Source organism: Prinia subflava, chromosome 1, assembly GCF_021018805.1.
Source record: "Prinia subflava isolate CZ2003 ecotype Zambia chromosome 1, Cam_Psub_1.2, whole genome shotgun sequence".
In the NCBI taxonomy this organism is placed as follows: domain Eukaryota; kingdom Metazoa; phylum Chordata; class Aves; order Passeriformes; family Cisticolidae; genus Prinia; species Prinia subflava.
The window spans coordinates 83,075,273-83,093,743 of NC_086247.1; the positions used below are offsets into that span (position 1 = coordinate 83,075,273).

General features: G+C 37.2%; 1 protein-coding gene across 4 annotated transcripts in view; it reads left to right on the forward strand.

Annotated features, from left to right (window-relative positions):
* The window catches only part of RELCH (RAB11 binding and LisH domain, coiled-coil and HEAT repeat containing), a 77,240-nt gene that overhangs the window by 45,871 nt on the left and 12,898 nt on the right, over positions 1-18,471 (forward strand). For 2 of the 4 annotated variants that reach the window (XM_063400701.1, XM_063400726.1), the window contains 13 exons: positions 422-512; positions 4,211-4,282; positions 5,067-5,207; positions 5,697-5,861; positions 6,559-6,706; positions 8,541-8,697; positions 9,242-9,365; positions 10,073-10,121; positions 10,520-10,599; positions 11,383-11,489; positions 12,097-12,196; positions 16,151-16,233; positions 17,171-17,234. In XM_063400701.1, the coding sequence (XP_063256771.1) occupies positions 422-512; positions 4,211-4,282; positions 5,067-5,207; positions 5,697-5,861; positions 6,559-6,706; positions 8,541-8,697; positions 9,242-9,365; positions 10,073-10,121; positions 10,520-10,599; positions 11,383-11,489; positions 12,097-12,196; positions 16,151-16,233; positions 17,171-17,234 (1,381 nt within the window). Of the gene's footprint in view, positions 1-421; positions 513-4,210; positions 4,283-5,066; positions 5,208-5,696; positions 5,862-6,558; positions 6,707-8,540; positions 8,698-9,241; positions 9,366-10,072; positions 10,122-10,519; positions 10,600-11,382; positions 11,490-12,096; positions 12,197-16,150; positions 16,234-16,890; positions 16,974-17,170; positions 17,235-18,471 lie in introns of all 4 variants that reach the window. The other 2 variants (XM_063400708.1, XM_063400717.1) reach the window with 2 other exon arrangements.

Below are 18,471 nucleotides of genomic sequence, written 5' to 3' on the forward strand. Positions count from 1 at the left end.
CTTTTACTGCATGATAGTATTCAGTACTAAGAATTAAATGAGAGATTTAGTCAGAGACTTCCAATCTCAGACTTCAGAAAATCAGAAATACCCAAATCAGAGGTTCTCAGACTGGTTTGTGGAGTTGAGGATCTACAAGATTTTGGAAAAGGCATTTTGAATATAAAACAAGGTAAAACCGTAGGATAGTTTGATTTGGAAGGGACGTTTGAACGGCATGTAAGCAAATCCCCATCCTGCAATGAGCAAGGATATTAGTGGCTTTCAGTTTAATATTTAATCTTTGGGTCAGTATGGATGGTGTAAAATCCTGACAGCAGACAGCAACCTATTGCCTGTCAGCATGTGATATTCCTAACTTAAGAATATATGTTATATAAAACTTTATAAAAAGGTTAAAGCTTTAAATTTATATTTTCAGACAGATGATACTGACTGGGTGTGTGGCATTTGCCCGACATGTTGGACCAACACGTGTAGAAGCTGAACTTTTACCACAGTGTTGGGAGCAGGTAACTGATTATTGTTTGCTTTACTCTCCAAAATTAGTTAAAAGTTCATAAGTTTAAGTTTTATTTGTTCGAGGGGAAGGTTTTGGGTTTGGTTTTCAAAAAGATATTGGGATGCTCTTTGTTCTCATCCTCTATATAACTTTATCTAACATCGAAACACCTCAGAAGCAGAAAGCTTATTCAAGACTATCTGAACATTTTAGTTACCTACTTGTACCTGGATAAGCTTGTTATATTGAAGTGTAGATAAGCACATGTTCATCATCAGTGTTGTGTAACATATTGCTAGGTCAGTACCTTTATAATTTTTACTGTACCTTCCAGCCTTTTGGAAATCCATTTTCATCCAAAGACTTATTTGCTGGTTTTTTTTAGTGTTGTATTAAGTCCCTGGAAGAGTGTCCACAATTCAGCTAGTTTAAGTTCTTAAACAGAAAATCAGATACCAGAGTACTCGTAAGCAAGTCTCTCCCAGGTGGGCACCTGTGAGATGAGCCTGAAGTTTACATGTCATTTGTAGAATCAGTGATCTTTTTCACAGATACTCCAAATTAATAGAAATAACTGAATAACCAAACTGAAATGTTTTTACCTTTTCATCTGAAACATAGAAGCAGAACATGAGCTCAGCTGAAAATGTGTTGTGTTTTCCTACCACACTGAAGGAAAGGGAGTTCATCATTGCCTGAAAAGACAATGAATAACTAAGCCATGATGGAGTGGGAATGCCTGCTTTGAAGGCAGTGTCTTTCTGGTCTGGTAGTTTTCTACTGTTCCTTGCATAACACAGCAATCTGTGTTTCACAATGAAGTCTAAGCTTTAATAGCCTTAATGCTTTCTGACAGTAGAAGTATGAATTATATGCAGCGTTTGTGCTTTATTTGTGCTTTTTGTGAATGACTGATGTATCTGTTGATTAAGTGAAGGTCTCATGACAGTTTGAAAGGAGCCATATAAAGAATTCTGTATTCTTGCCTAATTTTGTAAGCAACATTTTGTTTTCTTAGTCCTCATGAAATTTAAACTGTGATTGAAAAAGACTGTCTCACCTCAGTAAGAGCACTTTCTCATCCACTTCTTGCTAATTGCTGATGCAAAAGAGAAATTAGTCCAACTGTACAAGTACAGCATATCAGACTGCCAAGTCATATGTCACAGTGCACTTACCTAATGCAGTTTGCCAGACTTTGTTTGCAGTACTGGAACCAGGTCATTATTTTCTCCAGCGAAATACCAGCTGAATCTTATTGTCACAAGTCTTGAGTTTGTGGAAGGAACTCTAGTATAAACATAATTTTCTAATTTTTGCAGTAGGTGTGTAAATTATGAAAAGGATTCATGCTCTTGGTCTCCAACCAAAATCTATTTACAGTTGCAAAGGATTGGTCCCTCAGGAAATTCATCCTTTCCATTGATACCTTGTGGAACTTAGAGTTGTCAGGCTAGTCTTTGTAAACTGCTCTTTTGCAGGTAAAATTTGGTAACTGGCTCAGTTTAGTTGAAGGCTCTGTGAATGCTAAAAAGATCACTCAAAACTAGTGACCAGTTATTGGCTTCCAAAATTGGAATACTGCTTACTAAAGACAAAAGGAAAATAAATTGTAATAAACATTTTAGTTACCTTCAGTTTTACAAGGGCTACTTATCTTCCCTGAACCCAAACGTGACAGAAACCTGAGTCTTTTTCCTCCAGTATGTCTTTGCAATATCAGGGGTGATATTTATATTGCCATGCCAGCCCACCTAAACCAGCTGAAAATAGTCATTGCTGCTTCCCTCAGGTAGACAGAGCTCCAGAAGATGATGGGTCTCTGTTGCCAGTGAGGAATTTGCATTTGAAAGGATGGCACATAAGTCAAAGATTTTACAGAAAAATAGAAGTTAGGGTTGGAAGGGACCTTAAAGACCATCTTGCTCCAAGCCCCATCCAACCTGAACACTTCCTGGGATGGAGCATCCAGAGCTTCTCTGGGCAGCTTGTTCCAGTGCCTCACCACCTTCACAGCCTAGTAGGTTTTAAAATAGTCCATAATTACTTGTCCACAATATTCTTCATCTCTGAAATCTCCATAATTCCAAAAACTATTACAGGTGCTCTACTGATGAATGAATGCAAAATCATGATAGACACACTCAAACAGTGATCTCCCATACGTGAGACTTCAGTTGAGTCCTGAAGCTTACAATTTGTTCATTTAAGTCTCTTTGAAATCATCTTTTCCACACTTGATTCTTGAGAGAGTTCTCAGTAACTTCATATACCAGAACAGTCAAGAGTCAGGCATCACTGTTGAGTGTGCTGAGCCATTCATCTCAGGAAGTTGTCAGGTTGGTTGTGTTGTTTTCTTTGATGTAAATACATGCTGGCTATTTCCAGCCACCTTCTTGTCCTTTGGATGTTTGGAAATACTTGGTAAGGCTGATTATTCCAACAGGAGCTGGTGTGAGGCAGACTGGCCTGTGTTTTACTGGATTCTCTGTCTTACCCTTCCTGAGGGTAGCAGCAACATTTGCCTTTTTCCAGTCCTCAGGGACCTCCCCCATTGCCACAACATTTTGTTAATTGTCAAGAGTGTTCTTGGAATGATCCACCAGATCCCCAAGCACTCATGGGTACATCCCCATCAGGACCCACAGACTTGTGTGTGTCTAATTTCTTAGAAAGTTTCTTCAAATATTTGCTGCTAGTTTTCTGCCAAAGATCCTCCTTGTGCCAGAAGTTGGCATGGATTTTATGCACCTCAACCTACTGGAGGCAAGTCTTTCAAGAGAGAGACAAAGGCGGCAGTGATTACTTTGACCTTTTTTCATGGTGAGAGGGCTGCCTCACCAAGGCTATGCACTTTGTAGCAAGAGAGAAACAGTTGCACCAAATGCTTCATATCCTATTTTATCTGACAGCATCAAAAAATTCACATTTTACTCCCAGCATTTTACCATAGACTTTTTTATTCACAAACTATATTGAAACATTTCATTGTTTCATTGTGCAACCATTACATGGGCTGCTAAATCTGGCTCCACCAGAATGCAAACTTGATTCTGAAGTGTCAATACTAAATATTAAATTTGTAGGGCAGCATTTTCAAGCAACTTTTGAGTAGAAAGGGGAAATATCAGAGAATCAAGAGGTTCTTGGTAATATGAATTGTTTTTAGAGGCATGACATATTTATGCTGGACTTGAGAGCAGAGCTTTAATAGCATGCAAGTCCACTTAGGCTTCTACAGGGGTCTTCTCTTGACTGGTTGCTCAGCAAGACCTGGGCAGCTCTGCTACACTGCTGGGCTCAGAGCACTAGAGGGCACTTGTGTAGCTCTTGCAGAAACAGTGCTCCTGAAAGGCTTCATAAGACAAAATATTTCATGTCATGCCAGTTCAGGAGTTGTGCAGATCCTTTAGTGTACAGCAGCCCGTACACTGCTTTCCTTTTCATTGCATATACGTACACACTTCTCATGTAACAATGTGCTTCTCTGGCTCTGTCCCTACTATAAGCTCTGTCTGATAGGATAGCTGCCTCACCTTTATGCCTAAGTGCAAGAATTTCAGGCTGCTTAGTACCCAGGTGCAACTTCTGTGAGCTCAGTCAGTGTGTATTGAAGTGCAGACACATCCCTCTGTTGCAGTTCATTCTAACCATGTTTTGAATGCTGGTTGCTGCAAAGCAAGTAGTGCATCTGCTTCTCTTTACCAGATCAACCACAAATACCCAGAGCGACGGCTACTGGTAGCAGAATCCTGTGGAGCTCTAGCACCTTACCTTCCAGTAAGTATTAATAGGCTCCAAACACCTGCTAGGGAAAGCAAGGTAAAATCTGATCCATAATATAAGCATCCTTTATGATTTTCAACATTACCAAGTGTGTATGTTATGCACAGACAGTCACACTGTCTTCTACTTTATATCACACATGAGATTCACTAAGTCATTTTAAGGAGATACTCTGTTGTGAAGCAATATAGGTTAGTCTATCCATAAAATGTCTCCAAAAACAATATGAATACTCATTTCAGCAAAAATGAGCTAAAGAAACGATAATTAGGACCAATTAAGAAAACAATCTATGAAAAAAGAATTGGCACCCAACTGTAGCAACTTCAGACACAGTGGAATGTTACATCAAGAGTGCTGCCAGTAAGAAGAAGCAGTGAAATTATGTCAGTGGTAAACTAGAATTTGAAACTTCAGGGACAGGGCAGGGGGAGGGAACCTAAATTAAAACCCAACTTAGCAATGCAGTGATAACTTAGTTTTAAGTCTAGACGTATAGTAGTTTTACTGCTGTTAGTTATTTTTGATTCCATGCAAATGAAAGGACCTTAGTTCTGTGCTTAATAGGACAAAAGTCTCTCTAATGAAGCTACTGACATTTTATATTCATTCTTCTTCTGTTGTGAAAATTGAACATGTAATATTCATAAAGGAATTTATGGTTGGAGGAAGGGATTTTGTTTGTGAACACTAACAGAAGTGGAAACTCTCTAAGTGATGGAAAAGCACATTTCTTGTTTCATTGTCCTTAACAAATATGTTTCTCATTTACAAACAGAAAGAAATTCGTAGTTCATTAGTACTTTCCATGCTGCAACAAATGCTAATGGAAGATAAGGCAGATCTGGTACGAGAAGCTGTGATCAAAAGCCTTGGCATCATTATGGGCTATATTGATGATCCAGATAAATATCAACAGGTATAATTTGTTTTGAGTTCTGTACGTATAAAATGTTTTCTATAGATATTTCATGAATAATAAAGGGAGTTGGTATAATAATAGGGGGTTGTTTAAATTCCTGCATTTTTTTTTAATTCATTCCAGTGATTATTTGTATGAATTTTGATTTTATTATATCACCAAGACAACACAAATACTACAAGTAGCATTAGAATTTCAGGTGTAAGCCTTATACAGAGAAGCTGCTCCAGTAATTCAAAATTTGCTTTTAAGAACATACCACTTCACTGCCCATCTCATATTATTAGCCAGTTTGATATCATCACTTACTAACACAGGTTCATTTGCTACAGCAAAGCCCACCTGTAGTTCAGCTTAATGCTGCCTAATAACGTTTCAGATAAGTGAAAATAAAGAACTTCTCTCTTTGAGTTTTTGAAGGCAGAGTGGTAAAATGTGTATGTCAGTTTTTGGGAAATAATTGCATTCTTTACTGTCTTTTACTAGGGTTTTGAACTGCTGCTTTCAGCTTTAGGAGATCCTTCAGAACGTGTAGTTAGTGCAACTCATCAGGTATTTTTACCTGCTTACGCTGCCTGGACAACTGAACTGGGAAATTTACAGTTCCATCTTATACCCACACTGCTTAATAAAATTGAAAAATTGCTCAGGGTATGTACTCAGCTGTTTCTACATTGGAGAACTTTCTTTGTTTTCTTTACTTGTAGTTTGGAAGAAGGAAAAAAACAAAACAAACAAAAAAACCCCCACACACAAGAAAAAAACTAAACATACTTTTCTTTAATACTGTGTTGTTTTATAGCCTAATAGCATTTGCCCCAGGTTTAAATTGTGTAGATTTTAGTCAACTGCAGTTTTTATTAAATAAGTGAGAAAAGTAGATTTGAATGGTTAACTTAGGTCATTTCAAGTTATGATCCAGTTTGCACATTTCGTTTGATAGATATCTCAGTTGTTCTGGAAAACCTGCGTGTCTCATAACTGTCTAACACTGAGAGAGGATGCTTGCTTTCAGAGTGCAGGTGACTTGTTTGTTCAGTTTAGATGCTTTGGTCTCTGAGGCCAAGGATTCGCATTCCCGAATTGTGCAGAAAAACGTTCTTTCAAAATATCAGTCTGTTCATCAGCATGAATTGCAAAGTACCAAAGCCTGTATTGCCTGAATCTTTTTGGTAGAGGTGACTTAAGAGTGACAAAATATGCTTATGATTAGGCTAAAATGCTTTATAATTAGTGTGTCTGGATAGAAGTTCATCACAGATGTGTTGATGCCTTGCCAGGGAATACATGCCCAAGGAACAGATCATCCAAACTAAAAACTTCCAAGTTAATGTCCTGTTTGTTTCAGGAAGGAGAACATGGCTTGGATGAGCATAAGCTCCACATGTATCTGTCTGCCCTGCAGTCATTGATTCCTTCGCTGTTTGCACTGGTGCTACAGAATGCACCTTTTACAAGCAAGGCCAAACTTCAGGGAGAAGTACCACAAATAGAAGGTAAATTATTAATTTCTGATACCTAGGTCTTTTTCATATCGGTCTGCCTTACCAAATTCTTAAGTAATGCTTCTTTTTTTCACCCCTTACTATGCTTGAGATACCTGATTATCACAAAAAAAAAAAAAATTGTTTTTCTCTGCTTCTTATAAGAGGCTTTTAGAAAGCAAAGCAATTTTTAATTGTACTTGCTAAAAGTTTCTAAAGGACTGATTTCCATTAATAGCCAATAATAGCTCAGGAAGGCTGGCCTCAGTTTCAGTTCATTCTTACAATTTTATGGAGTGGGCAAAACAGAGCATAATGCAGCAGCATCACCGTCTGTTATTTATCTGTGTAATATCCTAGAAGACCGTCCCATCCCTGGCCGTGTTCTAGGCCAGGTTGGGTGGAGCTTTGAGCAACCTGGTCTATGGAAGGTGTCCCTGCCCATGGCAGTAGTTGTGGAACTAAGTGATCTTTAAGGTGCCTTCCAACCCAAACCATTCTATGACTGAATGGCCTCGTGGTGAAGTTGTCCTTAGATGAGCAATCCTAGCCTGTGGAGTGTTTTCTACTGTTGCAAATACTTTTTAAAGATGTTATTGGTAACACCTGCCACATGCTGATAATAGTGCTGTGTGTGTGAAGATGCAAAGAAAGGGGGGTAACAAAGGAGAACTTGGAAAGTAGCTAGTGGTACATTGCTGTCTGATACTCCTTTGAAAAATGTTAAACATGCCATGGTAAGGCTCATTTAGCTGACTTGAGTAATTTGAGGATGAGCGCTTTTTCACTGAGTGGTTACTACTTAAATAAATAATTCAAAAATTTCGGCTTTCAGCCTGGTCTTCTCCAGGCTGAACAAGCACAGCTCCTTCAGCCTTTCTGCATAGGAAAGGTGCTCTGTCTTTTTGTGCACATTTTTGTAGCCGTCCTTGGACTTGCCCCAACAAGTCCATGTCTTTGCTGTGCTGGGGACCCCAGAGCTGGATGCAGCACTCCAGATGGGGTCTCGTGAGAGAGAAGCAGAAGGGTAGAATCATCTTCCTCACCCTGCCGGCCACAGTTTTGGATGCAGCCCAGGATAGCATTGGTTTCTGGTCTGCAAGCAAATATTGCTGGGTCATGTCCAGTTTTATCACTCACCACCACCCCCAAGTCTGCTCTCAATCCCTTCATATCCCCCAGCCTGTATTGGTACACGGCATTGCCCTGACCCAGGTGCAGCACCCTGCATTTGGCCTTGTTGAGCCTCATGAAGTTCCCATGGGCCCATTTCTCCCACTCTCAGTCTTGCCATAGGGTCCCTTAGGTGTGTCACTGCACCACTAGCTTGGTGCTGTCTGCAAACTTGCCAAAAGTGCACTCTATCCTTTTGTCTGTGTCATTGGTGAAGATAGTGAACACTACTGGTCCCAGCAGGGACCCTGAGAGGCACAGCTTGTCACTGACGTCCATGTGGACATTAAGGCATTGACCACTATCCTCCAAATATGAGCATCCAGTCAATTCCTCATTTGCAGAAAAGCTGAAACATCAAATTCATGTTTGTCCAGTTTAGAGAGGATGTTTTGGGAGACTGTCAGAGGGCCCTAGGTTGGTCAGGCAGGGTTTGACCTTGGTCAAGCTGTGCTGGCAGTAACAATAACATCCTCTCCCTGTATTTTCTCTTTTTAACTAAGGGTTACATAATCTCTTCAGAGAAGATTTCAACTCACTGCCTTTTCAAAAGATAATCTTATAGAGAAGGCACTTAATGAGTTTCCCACTTTCTTAGCTGTTGTTTCTGACATCACCTCCATGGTATTTTCATCTTCTTTCATTCCTGGTTGCTTGTTCCCTGCTGGTACAGTCACTAGGTTTCCCCGACCCGTGTCACCTCTTCAGGACGTCGCCGTCATCGTTGGAAGCCGCGAGCAGTTGGCAGCGTTGTTGCAGCTGTACGACCATCAGCTAGAACACGAGGGCACCACGGGCTGGGACACTCTGCTATGGGTAGTCAATCAGCTGTGAGTTACTTTGTGTCTTGGGATACCTAGTTTTAAAATGTGTTCAAGTTAATAGTTCTTAAGCATGGTCATGTTTAACAATTACTGAATATAAGAATGCTAAGAATGATTGCATTTGAGAATTATTGAAGAAAATTTAATTTATTTTAGGTGGTTTAATTTTCATGCTGAATTGCCTTTGATTTTATTCGGAAAATATCAAGTCTAGCAGAACATGTAGGTCACTGTTTGCTCTGAAAACTTGTTTCTTTTATTTTTGCACTGGTATAGTGAATTCTCTTGTGAGGTAAAGATTGTTGTATTCTGACTATCTCGTGATAGCAGCAGATGTTTGAAAATATGGGTCAGACTTTTCTGGCACTTAAACCCTTGCTTTCTTCACAGGTCAGGAATTGTAAAGAACATGGAGTTAATTTTATAAGATCCCATAGTGCTCTGTGTGTACATGTACTTATTAATATAAGCAGTAAATCTGTATAAATTTAAATGGACAAAAGCCAAAAATCAGAGTAGTGTTTAATATCCTTTTGTGTCCTGATTTTAGGCTACCACAGCTTATAGAAATAGTTGGCAAGATCAATGTAGCATCAACTGCCTGTGTCCATGAGTTCTCTAAATTTTTCTGGAGACTTTGTAGGACATTTGGGAAAATTTTTACAAACACTAAGGTAAGATATTACCTTAAATAGTCTACTTAAAGAGTACCTTGATAATATATATCCTCTATATTTATGGTGTGTTGGAATGCCTGCACTTTGTGACCATTTATATTTTTGTCACACTGATGCTTTTCCATAAGTACATTTAAACCTGCTATTTTTAGAGCACTGTTTCTGTTATCCTTTTCTGGTTTTGTTCATTTTGGAATGGCTTTCTTATCTTGCCCAACCAGGGACAATTTTTTTAAACTATATTCTTTGTGTTTCCTTTGTGAATGACAGAGAGAAAAGAAGAGTCCTAATTCTGGTTATTTAACAGCTAACTTTCTTGAGAGCAGCATACTGTTCGCTCTTTGCGGTGTACACAAGTACTCCAGCTTTATTTGATTAAAAAAACTTAAAGTTGATGCCTTCCCAGCCTGAAATATTTTCTACAGGTGGTATCTAAACATTTTTATCAAGGAATTATATTTGTTCTCAATAAAATAACTTCTGAATATAATTAAAAATACTTCAAGGGAAATTGCCAAATATGATGAGAGGATTACCTAAAGATCAAACTCTGTTAGCAGTAAGTGCTACCTCCAGAGAGGAGATTGTTGTTTTGTTTGGGGGGATTTTTTGTTTGTTTGTTTGTTTTGCAACTCTTTTATTTTTCTAAGGTAATTGACACTGGTACAGGTTTTCTTACATGGAATTCATCATCCTTTGCATAGGTAAAACCACAGTTCCAGGAAATCTTAAGACTGTCTGAGGAAAACATAGGTAAGTAGCTTTTTACTGAAATGAATTGATCTTAACTGCAGCAGGAAAAAAAAATTCAGTCTCTTGTTCAAATAACGTTTTCGGGCTGCAGTTCTCAAATTTGTTATCTTTGTGAAATGTTGAAAAATCTAGTCTTAATCTGAATGGAACACTCTGAAGTTGTAGACTGTGTGTACGGTAAAAAAAAAATCTTAAATCTAAATACCCCTTGAGTATTATTTAAGCATGTTTGTATATATATACGTATATATGCACATATATGCATACAAATTCTTCATGTGTATATAAAAAGGGGTTTAAATCTATAATACTTCAATACACACATCTAAGCCTACTATATATATGTTCTATACTCGTATGTATGTATAAAGCCTCAATTCTTCCCTGTGTTTCATTAGATTCCACAGCAGGTAATGGAGTGCTAACAAAAGCCACAGTTCCCATCTATGCAACAGGGGTCCTTACATGTTATATTCAGGTAGGTTTGGGTTTCTGTCTGTTTGTTAAATGTATAATAGTGTGCAAAACCCGTTTTTAAAAAATACCTAAACATTACTGTGTTTGTTGAAAACTTACTGTTCTTATGTGTTGAAGATAGGTAGGTGAATGGGCAGCTGTAAATACATTTACAAGCAAAGCTTATTAGTCAGGTGGTGATGCACATTTAGATCATGTGTTACCATGTCCCTCTATCAAAACTCTGTTAATGTTATTCCTGAAATGGTTTCTTGGCCATTTACCTATGAACTTTGCAAATATCATGGTGCAAAACTTACTGAAACAGGTAAATTGCCATTTGAAGCCTAGTTGGAGTCTTAAAATTTTAATGTTACCTGGTGCTAAAACAAACACACCATAAATATTACCTCATCCTCCAGCAACGAGCAGTCAAGTTCTAGTATGTACATATCTTACAGGAAAAAGAGAAATTCTTCATAATCTTACAGATTTCTAGTGGATTATGATTTATAAACTTTCAGGAGTCAAATGTGCTTAAGTACTCTTCTTAAAAGTTTTTTTAATAGAAGAATTTATGCATGAGTATGTGCTTAGTTGATGAAACACAATCTCTTTGTGTGTTTGCTTTGAAAGGCTCTTGTTCCTTAACCACATTTTTGAAGTTCCTAAGAAAATTGTTAAATGCTTAATCTGGTTTGTTCTTTTTCATAGTTTGTCTCCTCTGCAGCCATAGGTTGCCATCACAACATCAGCAATCCTTCCAGCACATTCATCACTGTAGTCCCTTCTTCCCTTCTTTCAGGAAGAAGACCGCAAGCTGTTAGTTGGATTCCTGGAAGATGTAATGACCATGCTTTCACTGTCCCATGCTCCTCTTGATAGCCTGAAAGCTTCCTTTGTGGAACTAGGGTAAAGAATATACCTTGGAGCTGACTACATCTAAAGACATTAGAAGCTTTTATTAAAAGCTGCTAATCTATTTGTAATTTTGAATAACTGTGATGCTTTGGGTGAATAAAGGGTATACTTGCTTTTTTTCCCCTCATGTAAATGTAATTTCTAGGTTAAAAATGTAGCAGTAAAAAAAGAAAACATCTGAAGTGTAAAAAAGGAACACCAAAATCCAAACATAAAATTTCCACAAAAATAACTCATTGAGAATACAATGAAAATTAATTTTGTATTTGCCGTAGTATTGTCATTTGTTCTAGATATGGATTTTCATTCAATGTAATAGTTCTCTGAAAATTATGTTCTTAAGATTGAACTTGGAGTTCTTTTAATTAACTTTAAAAAGGAACGTATTTTCTGGACTGCACCTGTTGTGAGCCTTTCATAATGACATAAATATATGAGAGGAAATACAATATTTCTGTGTCCTTCAGAAAGGATAAACACTGGAGTTTTAGATTTGTTGAACAAGGATTTCTTAAGACTGCATTTTTTTTGGGTAAAGAACATATCCAGGGCTTGGGAGTATTTTTGTTTGATCAGTTGCCCAACTGTTTTCTTCTAGTGCAAACCCAGCTTATCATGAGCTGCTGTTAACTGTTTTGTGGTATGGAGTTGTCCATACTTCTGCTCTTGTTCGATGTACAGCTGCTAGAATGTTTGAGGTAAGTGTTATCCAAACTGTTTTTCACTTTTTTAAAACTAGAGTTTATTTTTTTATAACAGGGATCAATCAGACAGTGTTGATACATTCTTAATAATTACAAACAACTTCAGTAACCTGTGTACTGTGTGATGGAGCAGGAGGTCGTTGTTCAGTTGTTTCTGTATCTGTTCTCTGTTCAACAGCACATCTTTCTATAGGTCTGTAGTTAAACCTAAGCATCTCTGAGTTGTAACTTCTGCTTTTGCTATTCAACACATCATCAGCAGTCTAATATACAGCTTACCATTTTCAATAGGTCTTGTGTATGGTCATACAATGCACTTGCATTGTAATTCGCATTAGTTTTCTTTGTAGCAGATATAGTGGTGAAAACACATGTAACAAATTCGTTATTTTTTGCGAAAGCTAAAAATTTTAAAAGAATTTATACTTACTTTACTTGCCTCATAATGGCAGCTTCATTTTTCCCTTACCATCTGTAATAATGGTCAGAATAAAGACTAAAACATATATCCAGTAAGTTTGCTTTTATTTTCACATCATGCCTTTGTTTCATCAAATGTTCATTTTAAAAGACGTGCAAAATCTCTGGGACATACCCTATTGGCTGAACAAAGAGAGAACTTTTTGTCTTTTGTATGTTAGAAACACATATTTCTAATCACTGTTACTTTTTCCTTCTCTTTTTTTGTGTATTTCTTCCATACTTGTCTCATTTGGATAGCTTTGGAGGGGTCTTGTAGCAGAACCTGGCATCTTGTATCCATTTGCAAAAACAAATCTTAAGCCTGCCTCAGAAAAAAGCACTTAACGTATCCATCAGTTTTCTTTAGTGATACTCTGCAGGTCAGAGCAGAGAGAGCAGTAAACAACCACAATAAGCTCCATCCTGAGGCTTCAATTGAAAACATCCAACAATGTCCCTTTTTTCTGGGTTTGTTGGGGGGTTTTTTGCACCTCCTTTTAAAAAGGAAATGGCAATTTTTTGACACCCTTAAAATGTATTTGCATATTTTCCCTCTCACAAAAGCATCTTGTAGTAATGCAATAATAAGCTTTTTATGTAATATGTAAGCTTATGTAATAAGCTTTTTTCCCCCTAATAAACATTAGCCAAACATGTGAAAGACCTCAGTTATAACAGGCTGTTGTCTTGGTTGTAGCTTCTTTTCAAATTCAGCTGCATGTTGATTATTTCTAGGCAGTCGATGTGTGCTATTTCATATCTTGTTTCTTAGCATATCTCAATTTTTACCAAAGCCTAGGCAGCTTTCTTTTAAATGCTTTTCTTACTTGAAAATAGTAGCATATTGCTATTTCCTGGATAACCATGGCATACATATTTATACATGGTATTATGTAAAGTTGGGAAGTCACCTGTGCAAAGAGGTAGTAATAGTTGGTTTCACTTCTGGAAGATTCCGTCACTTAAGGAATTTCTGTAACCTTAGAGGCTGCTGAATGGCCAAGCCCAGTGATTAGATACTAGGATGAAGAGTATGTGACCTGCAGGACAGCTGAGAACAGTGAAGGTTCTGGGCAACACAGAGACTGCAGGCCTGACTGCTTTACCCAAACCTTTACAGTGTGTTAAGGGTTGGAAGGACACAGAAGTGATGTGGGGCCTTTCCACTCCCTCGCTCCTTTGGGGCAGGGCAGCTTTGTGCTACCATTTTTACACTGTAGTATGTGTAAGTAATGATCTAGAGGAATCAAAAAATGATAAGAATTTACATTGTCTGTCTCATTCTAACCTTATATGCTGCTACATGGTTCTGCCCATCCAGCTGTTCAGTTGCCTCTGTATTCGTGTTTTTAGTCAGTAGCTTCCCATTTGATTGTTGATACAAACAGATTTGATTGCTCTGATTTGAACGTGAAGCACGTAGTTGAGTTATACATAAGCTTTGCTGGTTTGTTTGGGTTTAGGGCTAGAGACATCTTCAGAATGACACTTGTATTATAAAGCTTGTTTTATTTTCTGTGTGATGGAATGCATCTGTTCACTGTGCTTTACCATACTTAGAAATGTGGCAGGCCAGACAGGAATGAAGCTGAGATCATTCTAAATTATTTGCTAATTATACAAATCCCAAGTGTTTGGAGTTTTTTTTCAAAGTATAACTGCTAGGCTTTTCTTTAAATGAAAGTTGGTAAAGAAAACTCAAAACCCTCTTTGTCCAAGATTGAAAATTATAAGCATTCTCTATTTTAATAAATGTGAAAATTAGTAGAGCTATGTATGAGAGTAAAACCATCATAAACAAACTGTGAGCTATGTCCTTAACAGCTGTTTGAAGAGTAGCCCATGAACTCAACAGATTGGCACTTGGAGTTTTTGCCAGTGTAAATAATTGTGAAATGTATTAAGGTTAAAATGTTGTAGTTGACCTGACATCCTAATACTTTCTGAAGAACAAGTATAGGATGTTGCAACTTTGCTTCTCCAGGGCTTTGCAGCAATTGTGTCTTATGTTCTTACCCAGCTTCTCCCCATTCTTCCTTCTCCAGTAATTGTCTGTGAGCCCACACTCTGTTCCATGTCTGTGCGTGCACACATACACACACACACAAATGTTGCTCAGTAGGAAAAACTGCTTTATATGGAAGCTTCTGAAAAGTCAGGTTCCTTCCAATCTTTCACAACTTACTTTTACAACTTACAACCGGTTTAAATTCAGGGTTGGTAAAGCAGGAATGGTCTAACAAATAGCAGAATGTAAAATCTTCTCTAGTTAGAGGATGAAAATACTGCCTGGTTTTGGTACTGTTATACTGACAGCTATTGCTTTTCCTGGCGGAAAAGCTTATAATTGAAAATTAATTATGTGTTAATTATGCAATATGAGTAGCCAGAATATAGCTAAATATTAAAAAGACATTTCATATTTCTCCTATAAACTTAATGATAAGATTTTTTTATATTTATCTGCTAAAACCAGCAAATACATGCAGACTTCCTTACTTGAGACACAAAATGGAAATATCTACTCTTTCCTCTTTTTATTAATGACAACAAAACCCACCATTTTGTTAAATATGAAAAAAGTTTATGACTTGGTTTGAAAATTAGTAGGTTTTCACATGAAGAAAGCATTTAAAGGGCATTTGCAATATATTAGCAAATGCTTGTATATAACTACATAGGTAATGTGAAAAAATCACCTGGGAACATCTGGATTCAAACAACTTTGTGTTCATGGATAATGAATTTTGCTGTGATTTCAAGCTTTGAACATTTGGGATGCAATGCAACAAATATATCTCTTCCTTAGTTTGCAAAAAGACTTGAGGAAATACATTTCATGGATAGTTCAAGGATTCTCCATTTTTTGCCTGCACAGACCAGCATGCATACTGCTTGGATGGTTGTTAAATATCAACGAGTCCTGAATGACTTTCAGGAAAACATTTTGGCATCTGGGAAGGTGCTGTTTGTCTCATTGTACAAGGTGTGAGATGTATCACTCAGTGTGGGGAGATCTATACCCATCAGGCCTAGTTAATGCTTCTGTGTTGCATGTGACAGCAACCTACTATGATAAATACTGTTGTGTTGAGTTAGGAACAGCATTTACATGAAATTGTCAAATTCAAATCGACATTGCTTTAGTACTTAATTATACATAACTTTATTTATACTAGCATCTGAAATAAGACATGCAATTACCTGCTAAAGGTTTGAGGTCAAGTTTTGAAATATCTGAAAATAAAGAAAACATTGTATTGTTGAATTTGTCACGTTTGTGCTGATTGCCAGACCACTTTAGCTTTCTTCACGCCTTTGCATTTATGAAGCTCTAGTGTAGCAGTATTTGCTTAGCTTCTAATTTTGGTTTGCTTTTTATGTTTTTTTCTTTCTCTCTCTTGGTTGTGCCGTTCTTCTTCCCATGATACTGTACTCGCTCTTTCCGTGCATCACCTGTGATACCCCCCTGCTCCGACCATTCAGCTGTTGGTGAAGGGGGTACATGAAACTCTGGTAGCTCAGAGAGTTGTTCCTGCTCTCATTACTCTCTCCAGTGACCCTGAAATGTAAGTTCCCTGTCTTATAAACCTAGCATCTCTCTTAATACTTAGAAAGAAATAACCATCAGTTATGTCTCTTAATCTAGCTGAACAAAAATTGAATTACTTTTAAGGGAAAGTAACCTTTAAATCACTTATTTCTAAATAAAAAGCTTTACTGCAACACCTGGAATTAAAGTGTATAAACATGCTGAATAAACTTTAAATAGAAAACTTAAATCCATGTAATTTAGTTTTTGTTTTCTATATTTAATCATGTTCTCAGTTTTCAAATTTGCTTACATCATTTCTAGCAGAAAGATGGATACTACTATTCTGTACGCTGTCAGCTTTGCTACTGCAAAATTCAGTATGGTCTGCATTAATGAAATGCAAAGTAGTTTTGGCTGCATCTCATTTCTGATAGACATCCGTGGCACTTAATTTCCTGGACATTCTGATGTGGTATTTCTTTCAGGCTAAGGAGGGATGCTTTGCTGATCTCACTAACAACTTGTTACTAACAGATGCTCCAGCATGAATAGTCTTAGTGGCTTTAATGTTTTGTGTGGGTGACTAATCCAAGAACAACCCCAAGAGTCTGCCTGCCCATCCTCAGTCACAGCTAACCCAGTTCTTCAAGTTTACCAAAGCGTTTTTTATTGCATGTTGACTGGTTTACAGCTGACTCTTCGAGGCATGAGTGAAGCATTAGTTGACAAGCGGGTTGCTCCGGCCCTTGTTACCTTGTCCAGTGATCCTGAATTGTGAGTTTCAGACTGAGACCTTGAGTTAATCCTGTCTTTTTCCTGGTCTGCTTTTTTTCTTTTTTTTCCCCTTTTTTTTTTTCTTGGTCATTGCTAGAAACTAATGTAACTTAAAAGTACTAATTTTTAAAATTTTATTTAAGTAATTTTGTTCTTGGTGTTGAATACATCTTAAAGACCCTATTCTTCCATTGTAGTTCAGTAAGGATTGCTACAATCCCTGCTTTTGGGACCATCATGGAAACTGTTACTCAGAGAGAGGTAAGATACCTGTTGTCACCTAGGTTTTTGTTGCATAAGAAGTGGATGATTTTTTAATACATCCAGAATAAAAGAAAGGGCAACTCATAAATTCTTTCTTTCTTCCTTATCATATTCTCTTCCAAAGTGCTTTACAGTTTTGCAATGGCCTTTTTAATTTTTTTTCCTAAACAAACCAACCCTTATAACTAATAAAAGCATTTCCTCCTAAATCTCAACCAAATATAAACAGAGACAGATTAGTAGAGGGGAGGCCTGTGCTAGAAGATGGGAAATCCCATGCTTAAAATGTTTTTTAAAACCTTCTCCAGTACGATTGTGAAATCTAACTCCATTATTTCCAAATGAAATAGTTCTGTTTTAAAATGGTGACCAAAAACATCCACATATTGTACTACTGAATACTGGACTATTTTAGATGCTCTAGGATATTCTGCTTGGCTCCCAAATACTTCAGAAGAGCACAAGACTCTTGTTGTTCCAGTCATATCTGGAATGTATCTGCTGGTTTGGCCCTTGGTGTCCAAGATGGCACTGAAAGACATGACATTAGCAAAGAATTCGTTGAAGATAATGTAGAGATGAATTCCTCCTCATTTTTTAAATGATGATACTATGGTAATAGATAAGAGTTCTGAAGACAGGATTCTGCTTTAAGCAGTAGAAAACTGGATTTTGTTTCATGTAACAACTGTGCAATTGAATTGCTTCTGTAAGTCCTTGCAGCTTTTTGCAGAGCTTGCATTCTTCCCGTAATTTCAACATACTCTAAAAGAATGTGTTTGAGGAAATGTGAGTAATGTGAGTCAAGTCAGTGGTGACTCACACGGACTTGGAAGATGAAAAAGTTAGAATTTTGTAGCTTGGAATGCATGCCTATAATCAGTTGGGATGAATATTGTTTTGATACCACAGAGAAGTTACTGTATCCATTGCAATAATTATAATAAGCCTTAGAGTACAAAGGTGATAGCACCTTCCAAAATGTACCATAAAATGTTGTTTTTTCAACTTTGAATCCAAATTAAATACCTATCTCATCTTATTTTTGGTTTTTTAGCCTTTAGTTGAAGAAATCTTTTTAATTCCATTGATTTTATGATGGTTACTTTTGCATTTCTGTCCTCTACAAAAAAAAAATAAGGCTATTAATTGAGATACATTACAAAAAATGTTAATAATTGATTTATAATTGAACAGGAAAAGTGTAGATGTTAATAGTAAGAGGGAACTGTAA